Source organism: Mauremys reevesii, unplaced genomic scaffold, assembly GCF_016161935.1.
Source record: "Mauremys reevesii isolate NIE-2019 unplaced genomic scaffold, ASM1616193v1 Contig1, whole genome shotgun sequence".
Classification (NCBI taxonomy): domain Eukaryota; kingdom Metazoa; phylum Chordata; order Testudines; family Geoemydidae; genus Mauremys; species Mauremys reevesii.
The window spans coordinates 4,598,141-4,614,224 of record NW_024100715.1 but is presented as its reverse complement, the minus strand read 5'-3'; the positions used below and the strand labels follow the sequence as shown (position 1 = coordinate 4,614,224).

General features: G+C 52.8%; 2 protein-coding genes across 5 annotated transcripts in view; both read left to right on the top strand.

Annotated features, from left to right (window-relative positions):
- The window catches only part of LOC120392530 (killer cell lectin-like receptor subfamily B member 1B allele C), a 126,081-nt gene that overhangs the window by 32,971 nt on the left and 77,026 nt on the right, over positions 1-16,084 (top strand). The gene's annotated exons all lie outside the window — the stretch shown is intronic.
- Positions 1,190-14,349, top strand: LOC120392516 (C-type lectin domain family 2 member D-like). Of its 4 annotated transcripts, none has more exons than XM_039517320.1 (6): positions 1,190-1,624; positions 3,967-4,162; positions 6,638-6,754; positions 12,638-12,819; positions 13,517-13,620; positions 13,831-14,349. In XM_039517320.1, the coding sequence occupies exons 1-6, from the start codon at positions 1,613-1,615 to the stop codon at positions 13,946-13,948; spliced, it is 729 nt and encodes a 242-aa protein (XP_039373254.1). In that variant the 5' UTR covers positions 1,190-1,612; the 3' UTR covers positions 13,949-14,349. The 4 variants fall into 4 exon arrangements, with proteins under 4 accessions (XP_039373254.1, XP_039373255.1, XP_039373256.1 ...); XM_039517321.1 differs by lacking the exon at positions 1,190-1,624 and adding an exon at positions 2,534-2,590; XM_039517322.1 differs by lacking the exon at positions 1,190-1,624 and adding an exon at positions 4,854-5,114 and having other exon boundaries at positions 4,029-4,162.

Sequence of the window (16,084 nt, the reverse complement as noted above, 5' to 3'; positions counted from 1 at the left end):
TGGGCAGGAGGTCAGACTGGATGATCATGATGGTCCCTTATGACCTTAAAGTCTGAGCTTTGCTTAACAACTTTCCGATACTTCCTTTGCAGGAACGTTCCTGGGGCCTATGGAGACTCTCACTGAGCACTGACTGATCAGATAAGTATTCTCCAGTCACTCTGCTCCTGCTCAAACAAACTCTAATCCCAGTCTTGGTTCTCTGTAGGTACCATTGATTCTTTAGAGGATCTTTCTGCTCTCTCCCCTCAGGTTCTGCTCAGAGACCAGCTCATCATTCGTCCCAGGAAATGACAATCAGTTTATTTCACTACTGGGGAGGATTAGGCTGCCCATCCTCTGCTGGGATTTCTGATAGCTAGGAAGGGTTCAGGAATCTCAGAAACAGGCATGAATCAGGTGAGTGGCTTCCCTTCTGAATGACCCCAGGGGTTTCAGGCCTGGCTGCTTTGGTGAAGGTTGCAAACCCCAGTTTACTTTGTAGCTCCCCTGTTCTCAGATGCTCCTGAGTTTGTTGATTTCCCAGAGCTGGGAGGGAGCAAGGCCTAGATCCTCAATGGTATTTAGGTGCCTAACCCAAAATCTGGAGGGGTGTTTTAGTTTGATCCCAGCAGTGAGCCTGCTTAGTAGATGGAGAGGGACCTTGCAATTGGAAGGAGGTTCTCTGGCTGTGGGCTTCTCTCTCTGTGAGTAGCTGAGAGCACAATGAGAAGCTACAGCTGGTTGTACGGTTCAAGTGTTCTCAGCCTAGGAGGCTTGTGAATGGGTGTCAAACAGCTGCATTCGTACCTCCCTAATTGATAGTGGGGTCCAAGCTAGGACAGGGTAGGGGGCCCTGGCAAGGAAAAAGTTATAAACCTGTCATGGTTATAACCATGCATCTGTCCAAGTAATGAGAGCTCAGGAGTGACTCTGTTTGAATGGGATTGAGCAGGGTCAGATTAAGGCATAACCATTATCAGCCCTGACTAGGGCCCTGGCTCCTGGAGTCATGTGATTACCAAAGACTGGCTTTTGGTTGTTTTTGTTTTTGTTAAAGTTTTGAGTCCTTGGGAAGAAAAGATTGGAACTGTGACTTGAATGTAAGCAATGCAGAAACATCTGCCTGAGTCTGCAGAGAGCCTGAGACCATTCTCTGAAATGGGGGGAGTTGCACCATGCATCTCAATGGAGTGTTAACCCAAAGACCTGCTGTTGTGGAGGCCCCCCATGAAGATCATTCCAGTAAAGGACCCTGCATGTAGCAAGAGGGGAAGCGTACAGTGGGCCCAGTTCCTCTGCCCCCATCCAAATAAAGACACCAGCCTCACATGATCTCCTTGCCCCCTTCGCTCCCCTGCATCTTGGGAGGAAAAGGTGGCATGAAGACCCTGGAGTGGGAATTGTGGACTTCTGTGAACTCTGCAACCAAGGGGCGATGCTGGGACGAGGACTGTGGCCCAGGAAGGGCGAAGGGCTTGTGTTGTTTTGTTTGGATTCTCGCTTCCCCTGGAAGAGGAGGGAGGACACTTGTTGGCACGGTGACTGTGGAGAGCTACACTGAATTTTCTACCCAACTGCTGAGGGGAAAATGAGGCATGGCCCAAGTTAAACTGAGGAACAGACCCATTGGATGCCAGGCCAGGTAAGGGCCTCTTACAGAACCCATTCACTGAGAACTTGTGGCTGTTTGGAGTTTTTGATGCACAGTTTTATGCTGCTTCGGAAGGTGGTGGTGGGGATTTTTGTTACGTAAAGCTATTTATAGCATGAAGCTCTGCTTTCGTATGTGATTATTCAGGTTTATACCACACCATCCCTGTGGTATCTGAGCGCTGTCCAGTGCTCTAGTGGTGTGATTAGCATCCGTCGTGCATGGTTCTGTTTTAGGGGTTTGTATTGCCTCCCATCCCCCACAATATCTGAGTGTCCTCCATGTAGCCCAATCTACAGATAGATAACTTGAGAATCCCCAGTCATCACTTTGAGGGTTGACAGGTTCTTGTCCCAAGATCAGGCCCAGTATTATTAAAATTATTGTATAGTTGGGAACCCCGATGTGCACAGTTGCAACACTTACAGTATAGGAACTCTTCTCTATTTACAAATAGTTTTTAATGCATTTAGCACAGTCACAAACACCCCAACTCAGTAAGGTAGGTAGAGGTACTACAGAGAGCCCATATACTCACCCCATCCCTCGTAGAACAACCTGAAATATTAGCCATCGTCTTCCTCATGACCATCATCCTTCGCCCTCATCATCAGGGGCCATCATTCGGGCACCTCCCAAGGGCGACATCTCCTTCTCCTACTGCCCCTAGGCTGGGATGCCACTTTTATAACGTGATACACGGACGCCCCTATGTTTGATGCACATTCAGTGGGTCCTTTTTCCCCTTTTCGTTATTCTTATTTCCTCACCTTACTGGTAGGGAGGAGAGCGGGCCCGGGGCTCTCTAAGCGGGGGGTCCCCCTATGAGCTCTGATGGGCTCCACGTCAGAGCTGAGCCAATCAGAAGGGGCGGCAGAGTCTGGCCTCGCTTTGGGGCGGGTCACTTCCTTGGGGGCCCCGCGCTTGGCTCCGGGGCTGCCAGGTCTCGGGTCTCAGGTGAGGGCCGGGCGGCGCGTCTCCGAGCCGGGTCAGGGGCGCGCTGGCTGGAGGGGGGCGGGGCTGTTGCCCCCACACATCACGGCAGCAGTGGGGGAGGGAGGGAGGCAGCAGCGGAGGAGAAAAGCAGAAGTAGGTGCTGCGCTGAGCGCCGGGACTTCCGGAGCGATGGCGGCCCTGGGTGCGGGAGGGGAACCGCCGGCAGCCGCCCGCGGAGGAACATGGGCCCGGCCCAGCGACCTGCGCTGCAGTCGTGGGGAGCTCAGCCCGGGGCAGCACGTCCAGATCTAGCCGGGGGGGGATACGTAACCAGGTGCCCAAACATAACGCGCCACCCTGCCCAACCCCCACCCCACCCCAATGCAGAGCCCTCTCCTCTCCCTGGCCCCTAGACCTGCCAGTGCAGGGTGGGGCTGACGCCCCTCCAAGCCCTATGCAGCGCCCCCCCCCGGGCCCCTTCCAGTGGTGTCAGTGCAGGGGGGGAGTGACCCCCCCATCCAGATCCCCACCCCTCAGAGCTGTCAGTATATGGGTGGGAGGGATAAATTGTTCAGCGTGATTTCAAGCAGCAAGCAGGTGCCGCCACTTAAACTGCCAGTTTTCATCTAGTTTGGCATTTTTACTGTTTAGTCACTTTTCCTAAAAGGAGGCTGATTTTTTGTCACACTTTATTTGGATGGAACTCAGAATTCAATTACATTTGAAAATTCAGCATTTAAAATTTTTAAATAAAAATATCTTAAATATGCTGGATACATAAGGGAAAAAAGGTTATCAAAACATGCTTTGTGTTTAAAACTGATTATGTAAAGTCATGTATCCTGGCCAAGACCAGGGTTCCTGGCTGCTATGATGATATAAATAAATAACAAGGTAACAATTACCTGTAGTTAGTAAAATGAACTGATTGTTTTTAGTCACCATGGGTGGGATCAGCAAAAGTACTTAGATGCCTAAATCCCAGTTTTGGCTCTGCTGCAATCCACAAAGCTTCGGACGAACCTAATAGCCCCCCTAAACTCCCTTGGCACCTAAGTTTATGAGAGTAAAAATTCTCTAGGTGTCTCCCCCCCAACTTCCCAGAGTTGCCAGTGCCAGCGCAGTTCTGCATTGTGTTCCCAGGACACTCCAGATAAAAAAGACATGTGCACATCCCTGCCTTCACACCACACCCAGCGTCCATGTGTCCCTCTCCTGCCCAACTCCCAATTGAGGAGTGAGAGGAAAGGGGCACTCTTCAATTAGGGGCCTGATGACACAGGAGGGGGTTGGTTACTGCACTATTCATACTCTGGGCTTTTTTTCTGATGAATGGCGGATGGGGCACCACAAAAAAACCCACTGACCCTTATGCTGTCCTGACTCTGTCATTGCAGATTTTAGGTCAGCTGGGACTGGAGCTGACTCTGCCATGGCTGCGTAGAGCCATCTCTTTCAGCTGGCTCCGAGTTGATCAGAGTCCAGCACCCACCGCTGCCTCCCTGAGAGGAGAGATGCTGGAGGGAGCAGAAGCAGATCCCTCTGAACAGCCTCTTAACAGCTCCATAGACTTGAAGAGTGGAGGAGAACCAGGTAACTGGAGCTTCCCTGCCTAGGAACAGGCTGGAGAGAGATGCTGCATCTCCTCCCCCCGCCCCATGCAGCAGAGGCTGGATTGCTCCAATGGTCTCAGCTTGTGCTGCACGTGCTCTCTTGTGTGGCAGTTGCATGTATGGTTTTTAGGACTGTACGTGTTCTATCCTTCTGAAAATGTTTGGCTCACGTCTCCCTGGGTCGCTACTTTCACTGCTCTTTCCTTCTGGTTGTTTGTCCTTCCAGTGTGTGAGTTGAGGTGTTTGCACTTGTAACACATGCAGAGCCCTGCCTTGGTGCACGGCAAGGAGCGGATGTAGCTGCCTGTGGCCACAGCACATTCATTTCTGTTGTGCCAGTGAATTTATCATGCCCTCAGATGTGTAACTGGGTGCTAGGGAAGAGGATTTGCTAAAATTGAACTCCAGCAGGGGTTCCCTGGATTTACTCTCCCTGGGATGGAGGAGGCTCTTCCAAAGTTCCTGCCAACCTTTGATGGTTAATTATGACAACTCTGGATATTCATGTTAACCATATAAATGCTCAATCCCTTTTTTAACTTTCCTAAATTATTTTTACCAATTTCCTGTGGCAGTGAGTTCCACAGTCTAATTATACATTGGCTGGAAAAAATAGTCCCTTTCCCACCTTTTTAATCTCATTGAACACCCCCTTGTTCTTGTGTTATGAGACAAGGAGAACAATGGGAAGGGGATAACTACCCCTTTAAGGGACAGGCAGGAGGCTACATCTGGCACTGGTGTAATCAAGGCGGCCCTGCCCCACCAAAGGCCTGGGCTATCTGAAGAAGAAGAGGGAGCTGAAGGAGAGAGGGGAGCAGGCAGGCTGCAGCAGGTGATGGTTTCTCGCAGGCTGTAGGAGACCAACCTAATCAGCCTGAGACTTGGTTTGATGGATGTTAACTTTGGGATCCCTGACCCAGAGTCCGGAGGTGAGGACCATATGAATTGTTTGTTGAAATTGCTCCTGTCCTGAAGCCTTATTAAAAGGGGACAAGCTGTTTTGTTAATTAGTGTTGGCAGTGATGAGCTGCCAAAATATTAACAACCGGTTCCCTCCTCCTCACCCCATGAGGAGGTCATGCCCCCCCTCAGGGACTCCTGCCCCATCCAACCCCATGTTCCTTGACAGCCCCGGGACCCGTGCCCTATCCACCCCCTTCCCTGTCCCCTGACTGCCCCTTGCCACCCCATCCAACCCCTTCTCTCATTCCTGATGGCACTCCAGGACCCGTACCCCATCCAACCACTCTGTCCCCTGACTATCCCTACCCCTAACTGCCCCCCACCGCCCCATCCAACCCCTGCTCCTTTCTGACTGCCCCCCCGGGACCCTTGCCCCCATTCAATTCCCCTGTTCCCTGCCCTCTGACTGGTCCGACACTAATCCAAGCCCCCCCCCGCCCCAACTCCCCTGCCCTCGTCCAACACACTCTCCCTGCTCCCTTACCGTGCTGCCTGGAGGTGGGGGCCCAGCTGGGCTGGGGCCAGGCAGGAGCCGCCCGGTTGGGGCTGGACCCGGGGGCCGGGCAGGAGCCGCGCCGCCGGGCCCCAGGGGCCGGCTGCGACCTCATCAGGGTGCAGCGCCTGGAGCCCTCCTCCCGCTGGCGCCCCGGCCCCCCAGCCCCAGCTCACCTGGTGGAAGCCTCTGCTTTCTTCTCAGCCCTCCCACGCGAACAGCTGATAAGTGGGAAGCTGGGGAGGGGGAGGAGAAGCCGGTGGAGCTTCAGAAGAGGAGGCAGAGGCAGAGTGAGGTGAGCTGGGGCCGGGGGAAGGGCAGGGAGCTGCTAGAGCTTTTGTTAAATTTAAAAGCCCTTTTGGAACTAATTGTCCCTCCAGGAACGACCGGTTCTAAACGGGCTTCTAAATTTAACAACCGGTTCTCGCGAACCGGCTGCAACTCACCACTGAGTGTTGGCTTCTCCTTGCCTTGGGCTTTTAAAACAAATGTACTGCTGTCAATCAAGGGAAATTAAGGAGGGGTGCACACACAGTGCCACACCAGTCCACAAGGGGGCGTGCAGGGACTGTTCACAGCTTTACCAACAAAAGCTCCCAGTCTGCCATCTGTCCTATCTGTTATTGCCTAGACTGTTTATCCTGTCCCCTCTCAGTCACCTCCTCTCCATGGCGAACAATCCCAGGCATTTCCTCAGACTCTTGTCATGGGTTTTCCAGGCCCTTGATCATCCTCCACCCTCTGATATCTGAATCCCTCTGATATCTGCAGGGTCCTGTCTGGGGATTAATTGAGCTAATTAATCACAGTGGTGATCTGGGGAATGATGTTCTCCTTCGCAGTCTGGATGGGAGTTCAAGTTAATATTTGTGTCCAGAGCTGGGACAGAACCATTTACGACAAAATAAATACCTGGTGTGTGTCAGATCAGAGCCTGTTGGCAAACAATTCTGGTCTCCGTAGCCCCAGGAACATTAGCAGTTTTTTATCTTCCAGATGATCCAGCTAACGGCAACTTCAGGAAAGCTGCTGTATCTAAAGTCCGAGCTGCATTCATTGCCATAGTCGGGGTCTTGGTGGTGATCATCATTGCTTTAGCAGCAGCTTTGGGAGGTAAGTTTCCCATGGTCCCACCCCCTGATGATTCAGTCTCTGACTGTGGGGGACTTTTTCCCTTCATGACTCACAGCTTCAGGTCCTCTCTCCCTGGCCTCTCTGCTTTAGCAGTCAGGTCAGACAGGAGTCTCTCTAGGTTCTTTCATGCCTCCCGCCACCACTGTCATACTTGAGAGCATCACAGACACCAGTGGATTTCTCCTCACAGCCCCTGTGAGGCAGGGATGTGTCCTTGTCCTTGTTTTGTGGCCGGGGAGCCAAGGCACTGTGGCCCAGTTCCACAAAGGGCACTGAAGGCCTGAAGTTCCCATTTCAGGCACCCTGTGATCCGCCAAACCCCTGTCCAGCTGCCGCTGAACCTGGGGGTGCCTGAGCTCACCTGGGGACGACACTTTTGCTGTGGAAGTTCCCTCAGTGTTTCATGTTCTGCCTCTGGGCGTGTGCTGCTCCTTGGCACCCGTGGGGCGGGATCTGGCAGGTGTGCTTAGGCTGCCGGCCTCTGTGAAACAGGTGGGGGACAAGGAGACCCCCCCCCACCCTTAACCCTGCCCCAGTGGTTAGGGTCCTTCCCTGGGATGTGAGAGACCCTGGTTCCGGTCCCGCCTCTTTCTGAGGTGAGACAGGGCCAGAGAGTTAGAATCCCTCTGTAATCTCGTGATTAGGGCATCCACCTGAGAGGTGGGAACCCCCTGCTCTCAAATCCCTGCTCAGCAGGGAGAGGGGGACTGAAGCAGGGTCTCCCACATCCAGGGTTAGAAACCCTAACCAGTGAGTTAAAGGTATCTGGGAGGTCGTCTTCTCCTCCCTCAGCCATTTTCAGTGGATTTAGGCACTTGCACCCGCTTTCACAAGAAGTGACTTAGGTACCTGACTCCAGGGCGAGGGGTTCCCGCTGAAGGTTGTTAGCAGGGCTGGGCCCCTCCCTGCAGCCAGGGCTGAGGGGCTGAGCTCTGAGAGGGGTGGGGCGCAGGGCACAGCCCTGGTCACTGTCTCCTATTGGCTGGCTTGGGCAGCCCCTGTCTAGCGAGCTGGCTGTTGTGGGTCCCGTTCTTAGCCCCCCCGCATTCACTGCTTGGGGCACCCGGGCACCCAGCTCAGGTCCTGTGGGTCCCGTTGTTGTTCCAGTGGTTTCCTTGATGCGTAAAAGTGCAGTGTTGTGATGCTGGACGTCAAATGCCTCAGTCCCTTTGTGGATCCGGCCTCAGGGACTTGCCCTGGGTCAGGCAGGGAGTCTGGCAGAGCTTGGAATTGAATCCAGATCTCCTGAGCCCCTGTTGTCCGGGGCAGTGAACACAAGACAGTCGCCCTTTTCTGGATTTCAACCCCCCTCTGTTGCTGCTTTTTTATACTCAGGGACTCTCTTCACGCTCGTTTGGGTTGATGGACTGACACTGATCCCATGTCTAAGCTTCACTGTCACTTGTCTGCAGCTCGGTGCTCTGAGGTTACCGGCAGGGGCTACTGCATCGCTGGGACGAGCTTTATTCCGCTGTGGGGAGGTGCTGAGGGGGAACCCCATCCCTGCAGTGGTGTTGCAGAGAATTTAACCCCGGGCTCAGGAATCTCCAAAGGGAAGGCTCCTCAGGGATGTTAAACTTGGCCAGTGTCCAGTATGTGCGATTACAAACTAGTTCCATTCAGTGTGAGCCTCACTCTAATGTACCGCCCCACACATCGCTGCAGGGGATCAGTGGGGTGCAGGAGGATCTAACAGCTGGGAGCGGAGTCCAAGTAGTGCTTTCTGGGGTTATTACAAGGGGTGCTCACTGCTTCCACATCCCACTCCAGTGTAGGGTGCTCTGGGGTCAGGCTGCAGATTCCAGGAGATCTGATGCTTTGATATGAGATGAGTGAGGAGGGAAACCCGCTCAGAGGTGCTGTCAGAACTGAATGGATCTGAGGGCCCCTCGTCTTCAAGGCGGCATTGGCTGGGGCCCAGCAGGTCTGGTAGCGTCTCTACTTGTGCCTCTGCCTAATGCACCTGCTCCCACAAAATCGGTACCAGAAGTGACACACTCAATATTCACTCTGCGCTGCCTGCTGGACTGAGGGTCTCTGCTCCATAGATGTGCTCGCACCTTCTGTAGTCGCACATGAAAGTGCAGTTAACCAGGCTGTAAGGGAATGGATGGGCTGGGCATACCCTTCCCTTGCTCCCACCTGTCTTGTTCCCTTCTCTGCACACCTTGTCCATCACCTAGCACGGTGGGGGCTGTGACCTGGTAGGCGTCTGGGACTACCACCATGTATCTTAAAATTAACACACACAAATGTGCTGGGTTGAGATTCCATCAGGACATGCCCCACCAGGCCAAATAACTTCATCACGTTTCCCCAGATCCTCACATAGTTCCTCTTCCTCATGGATTATATAAAAAAAGTGTTAAACCAGAAACCTGCCCTTTGACTCATGCAGAAATAGCTGCAAAGATCTGAGTCAAACCCCTTCCCCCAACCCAAGAACTCTAAACGTTTCCAAGGATTGCTCAGAGGTGACTTTCTTTGCAGTGAAGGGGTTAAGTTTCAGGGAGGAACTTCAAGTGGTTTTGTTTAGCCCTCTCCCTGCTGCTTGCACTCGGAAGGGAATGCTGCGCCAACAAATTAAAAATTCTGACAATATTTTAAAATTCTGCAAATTTTGTAAATAAATGTGGAGTCTCCAGCAGGGCAGTGGGGAGCCCAGGCCACTGGCTGCACGGAGGTGGGAGATCCCTGCAGCCCCCCACACCCCAGGACAAGGGACTCAGTGGTGAGGCTGCACCCGACGCTGACACAGCGCAAGGGCCTGGCCTGTCCCAGAAACACCCTGGGGCCCTGCCCCTCTGTGTCAGGAGCACCAGGTGAGGACAGAAGGCTCAGCCTGGCAGGATTCAAGTGTGGAACAGCCTAATGTGGGGGATCCAGGTGTGGGGTGAGGGTTCTGTGTGGGTCAGTCTGGGTGCAGGGGGGTCTGTGTGTGTGTGTGGGGGGGGGAGCTGGATGCACAGAGGCTCGTTGGGGGTGTTCTGGGTGCAGGGGCAATGGGACTCTGGGTGGGAGGTCCAGGTAAAGGTGATCAGGCTTGGTGTGGGGGGCTTAGCAGGGTTGTCCGGTTGCTGGAGGAGTGGGGCTGGCGGGATGGGGGTCCGGGTGCAGCTGGTTAGGGCTCAGTGGGGTGAAGGTGCGGGGGGTCCAGAGGCAGGAGGGGTGGGGCTCAGCAGAGTGGGGGTTCTGAGTCCGGGGGTCTTGGTGGGAGGGTTCTGGGTGCAAGGCGGGGCAGTGAGGCTCAGCAGGGATGGTCTGGATGTGGGAGGAGTCTGGACTCACACGGGTTGGGCAGATGGGGGAGCCGCTACATGTACAGTGACCCCTCCCCCTACAGCTGAGAGCAATGGGGGCACTAAGCATGGGGGGTGCCGAGCTTCCTGCAGCTGGGGGCGGTTTCTGGGGCACGTATGACCCAGTCCTGGCAGCTCCTTGCAGGGGAAAAGGAGCTGAGCCCAACACAGGGTAGGAGCCTCCAGCCGGGCTGTCTCCAGTCCTCTTCAGCCCTCCTGACAATTTCCCTCTCTGACTCCTGCTCCGTGTGCCCAAAGTAACACCCCTGCGCTGCTGGGGAGGGGCACGTGACCGCTCTTACAGCTTCCCTTTGCCTCCCCATCAGACAGTCATTTTTCTGCAGGGAAGTGAAGAATTCTGTGAGCAGGCAGTGGCACAGGATTCCCCCAAGAGTATTCTTTACCTGGAGGAAAAAACCTGAATCAACATAAGAATGGCCATGCTGGGTCAGACCAAAGATCCATCTAGCCCAGTATCCTGTCTTCTGACAGTGGCCAATGCCAGGTGCCCCAGAGGGAATGAACAGAACAGGGAATCATCAAGTGATCCATCCCCTGTTGTCTGTTCCTAGCCTCCGGCAAACACAGGCTAGAGACATCATCCCTGCCCGTCCTGGCTAATAGCCATTGAGGGACCTGTACTCCATGAACTTATCTAGTTCTTTTTTGAACCCTATTAGTGTCTTGGCCTTTACTACATCCTCAGGCAAAGAGTTCCACAAGTTGACTGTGCGCTGTGTGAAGAACAACTTCCTTTTTATTTGTTTTAAACCTGCTGCCTATTAATTTATTTGGTGACCCCTCATTCTTGTGTAAAGGAGTAAATAACACTTCATTTACTTTCTCCATACCAGTAATGATTTTATAAACTTCTATCATACCTCCCCCCTTAATCATCTCTTTTCCAAGCTGAAAAGTCCCAGTCTTCTTAATCTCTCCTCATATGGAAACTGTTCTATACCTTTAATCATTTTTGTTGCCCTTTTCTGAACCTTAAGTTCCAGCATATCTTTTTTGAGATGGGACAACCAGATCTGCACACAGTATTCAAGATGTGGGCGTACCATGGATTTATAGAGGCAATATGATATTTTCTGTCTTATCTATCTCTTTCCTAATGATTTCCAACATAGTTAGCTTTTTTTGACTGTCGCTGCACATTGAATGGATGTTTTCAGAGAACTATCCGCAATGACTCCAAGATCTTTCTTGAATGGTAACAGCTCATTTAGACCCATCATTTTATATGCATAGTTGGGATTATGTTTTCCAATGTGCATTACTTTGCATTTATCAACATTGAATTTCATCTGCCATTTTGTTGCCTAGTCACCCAGTTTTGTGACATCCCATTGTAACTCTGCGCAGTCAGATTTGGACTTAACTATCTTGAGTAGGGCAACCAGATGTCCTGTTTTTAAAGGGACAGTCCCGCTTTTGGGGACTTTTTTTTTTATATAGGCGCCTATTACCCCGCCTATTACATCCCATTTTTTCACAGTTGCTATCTGGTCACCCTAATCTTGAGTAATTTTGTATCATCTGCAGATTTTGCCACCTCACTGTTTACCCCTTTTTCCAAAACATTCCTATCTTTTAACCAGTTACCAATCTGTGAGAGAACCTTCCCTCTTATCCCGTGACAGTTTATGTTGCTTAACAGCCTTTGGTGAGGGACCTTGTCAAGGACTTTCTGAAAATCTAAGTACACTATATCCACTGGATCCCCCTTGTCCACATGCTTGTTGACCCTCAAAGAATTCTAGTAGATTTAAGACTGAAATGGTCTTTGGGAGCAAGAAAATCCAGCAGGTCACTCCCACTCATTGGTGTCTGATTCCCCCTAGTGGCCATTCCATGGAATTGATTGACTTATTTCTCTGTCTCCTGTTGCATTGAATATGTAACTAGCAGCTTTGTGCCCAAGGTAAATCGCTGCCACAAAATGTTACTGAGCTCAGCAGGATTCATAAAAGGACTGGCCCTTGATGTGGATAATGAGACCATCCAGAGTTACCCTGGAGAGGGTTCAGTGTCTAGGGGGTATGAACTCTCCTGCTTCAGGCCGTGAGCCAGCCACTGACGGAGAGGAGTGTCCTCCTGACCCCTCTGGGCAGGTTATTCTCTCTGAATCAAGATACAAACTGAAGGAATATGAATAGGGTGACCAGATAGCAAGTGTATAAAATTGGGATGGGGTGAGGGGTAATAGGTGCCTATATAAGAAAAAGCCCCCAAAATTAGGACTGTCCCTATAAAATCGGGACATCTGGTCTCCCTAAATATGAACCTTCCTGCTTTGGGGCCTAGCCACCCGCTAACTGCATTTGGGGGAAATGTTCTCTGGGGCCGGCTACCCCACCACTGCCCACTAGGGGGTGCATTGCCCTCCCTCTGAAGCAGGTAGTGCTGGCTGCTCTCAGATCAGCCGCCTACCCCACTAGTCTGATCCAGTCTGGCAATTGCTGCGTTTCTGTTGCTGCTTGTTCTCCACAGGGGCTAGAGAAGGGACAATCTCTCACCCTGGGTGCGCTCTCTCTCTCTCTCTCTTTTATTTTTTTAGTGGAAAAATCTAAGCGCTCTTCTCTGTTCCCCCCTGCTGCCTCTCGGTGCCCAGACGGCTGGATCGGGATCAAGGGGAAATTCTACTATTTTTCTAATGCTCCAAGGAATTGGACCTACAGCCAGAGCTTCTGCTCGTCACACGCTGCCTCCCTGGCTGGGGTTGATAATCTGCAGGAGCTGGTGAGAAGCCAGTTAGATGCTTTGTGCCAAGCCCAGCGATCGCTGGCACCACAGACAGGGCTGGAGTCAGGCTGGGCTCAGCCCCTGTAGGGCAGAGAGGAGCCCGGGTGCCTCCCAGGCTGGGCAGCCAGAGTCAGTGCGGTTCTGGCAGCTGAATCCTGGCTGGACCTGGGGCTCCAGCCACCTTGACCCTGCATCTGCCAGAGCCCCAGAGGGAGACTCGCCCTGTGCAGAGCTGGGCCAGCTCAGTCAGCTCCCATCCAGTGCGCTGCCTGGGGGCTGGAGGGGGTGAGAACCTGCCCCCTCAGCTCAGCCCAGCTGCAGGGTTCCCGTGGGGGTGGGGAGGGGGGAATCCAGCTGAAGGTGAGGCCTGTTGTGTGCCTGCTCCCCTCAGGTGCCCTGCCCTGGTGGCAGGGGTCTGTCTGCCCTCCCCCTGCAGCTCCCTCTCCCTCCTGGCCCTGCTGTGCTCTGAGAAGGGGCTGCTGGGCAGACAGTGACCTTACAGCTCAGTTCCTGCTTCAGCCAGTAGGTGCCACAGCCCCAAAAAAGAGGAGGGGGGACGGTGAAGGGTTAATACTTATCTGATCCCTTCACCCAAGAACCATGGAAGAGGCCTCTAGAAATCCCCTGCAGCCCAAGGTGGGGAGCAGCAGAGTCAGGGTCTAACACAGCTGATTACGTTTATTGGTTTTCTAAGGGTTCCCTGCTGCCATACAAAGGCAGACTGGACCACTGGATCGGCCTCCGGAGGGACATGGGCCAGGTCTGGAAGTGGGTCAACGGGACCGAGTTTGACCGTCGGTGAGTCTCTTTTTCTCTGCGTTGGTCAGAGGTGCTGGAAATGCCCCACTGGCTGCTTTAACGTCCCCTCCTGACGGGAGTAGGGCCTGGGGCTGTTGTAGGGAGGGGGGATCCGGAGGGGCTGAGTGCGTAGCTCCCCTCCCAGAGTTGTCACCCCTGGTCTGTGCCTGGCACACACTGACTCTAGCTTCAATTTCTTCTGGGTTACAGGTTTCAAATACAAGGAGCAGCAGATTGTGCGTACCTGGACGAAGACCTCACAGTCAGCAGCTCCAGCTGCAGCACACCAAGAAATCAGATCTGCAGTAGACCTGATGCCCCTACGTAGGAAGAGGCGTGTGTAGTGGGAGGAGACTTGTAAACTCAAGGGAATCGCAGACCAGACATGGCAAAGGCTGGTTCTCATCTCCTCCATGGCCCTACATGCTACAGTCTGGTTCCTTGTTTCTTAGTATGCCTCCAGGGTTTTATCTGGTCCTAGTTGTCAATTATCCTAATACTTGGATTGTGCAACTGAATGACAGTAGCCAATATCTCAGTCCCAGACACAACCCTAGGAACCTCTGTCTTGCAGTATCCAGTTATGCACGTTGGAGGCTGCAGGCTTACATGAGTTTGTCAATTTAACAAAGCAATTGATATTCATAGATTCTAGGACTGGAAGCGACCTCGAGAGGTCATCGAATCCGGTCCCCTACCCTCATGGCAGGACCAAATAATGTCTAGACCATCCCTGATAGACATTTATCTAACCTGCTCTTAAATATCTCCAGAGATGCAGATTCCACAACCTCCCTAGGCAATTTATTCCAGTGCGCTGACAGGAACTTTTTTCTAATGTCCAACCTAAACCTCACTTGCTGCAGTTTAAGCCCATTGCTTCTTGTTCTATCTTTAGAGCCGAAGGTGAACAAGTTTTCTCCCTCCTCCTTATGACACCGTTTTAGATACCTGAAAACTGCTATAATGTCCTCTCTCAGGATATGTACAAGGCTTGTTATCCCATGTTATCTGACATGCTTCAAACCAAACACACTGCTTCAGGTAGAACAAATAAACAGATTTATTAATTACAAAGAGAGGTTTTAAGTGATTATAAATCAAAGCACAAGAAGTCGGATTTGGTCAAATGAAATAAAAGCAAAACACATTCTAAGCTGATCTTAACACTTCCAATGACCCTACCCTTGTGAGCGCGACGACGCAGAGGCGGAGCGAGATGGCCAAGGCGGTGCTGTACGCATCGGCGCTGAGTACCCCGGTGCTGTATGGTGCTGGGAACTGGTGGCGTGAGGCAGAATGGTACCGAGATGTCGATCAGTGCCTGCGCTCGTATCGGTACTGGGAGCCTGATCTGGATCTCGATGGTGACCTCCGGCGAGATCGGCGCTGGGATCGCCTCTGGGTCGAGTGCCGCTCTGACCAGTGCCAGGGATCTGATTGGTATCGGCCGTAATGTGATTCGGATCTCTGCAAGCCAGAGTGGTGGTGTGAGTATGACTGGCGCCAAGAACGAGATCGGTGCCAGGACTGCAAGCGATGCCATGGTGGGTGCCATCCTTCACTCGGGGACGGTGGTCGCATTTGGGACGGCTTTCCCTTTGACAGCACCATCTGTGCTGGAGGTGCTGCCAGCTGCAGAGGAGTCAGATCTGTGAACGCGATCAAGTCCCGCACTGTTGAAAAGGTCTCTGGTGTGGAGGGTAGTCTCAGGTCGACTGCGGTGTGCACCGGGGAGCTTACATGCACCGGACTCGACAGCTCTTGCAGCACCAGAGTCAACAGTGCAGGAGCTGTTATATGTCCTATGTGCTCCGGCAATGGACGCAGCTCCAACTGCAGTGTGGGAAGCGTCGGTGGCTGTCAAACCAACAAACATGAAGTGGACGGCACCTGCTTGGGCTGCTATTTCTTCTGGCTCGGAGATAGGGACCAGCACTGTGGTGGTGGAGGTGCCGGGGAGATCTGGCGCCGCGAGTCTTTAGCAGAGTCCGAACATGGTGCCGGACCAGTCGGTGCCACAGGGGCACTCTGCACTGAAAACAACGGTGCCGAGTCTCGGCGCGCAGAGGAAGGGAAGGGGCTAAGTGCTGCCTCCATAAGGAGCTGCTTCAGTCTAAAGTCCTGCTCCTTCCTGGCCCTCGGCTTGAAGACTTTGCAAATGCGGCACTTGTCTGCTTCGTGGGATTCCCCCAGACACATCAGGCAAGAGTCATGGAGGTCTCCCGTTGGCATCGGCTTCTGGCAAGCTGAGCAGGGTTTGAAGCCTGGAGACCCAGGCATGGGCCTGGGTACCGGGAGAGGGGAGAAGACCCTGTTCCCCCCTACTAAGTAAATTAAATCTAACTATACTAATAGCTAATTAATTTTATTCAGCATGAGCTTTCGAGCTTTGAGCAGCTGAGCTGCATAGAGCATAACACACAGACAGGAGAACACACAGACACAGATTATACACACAGAG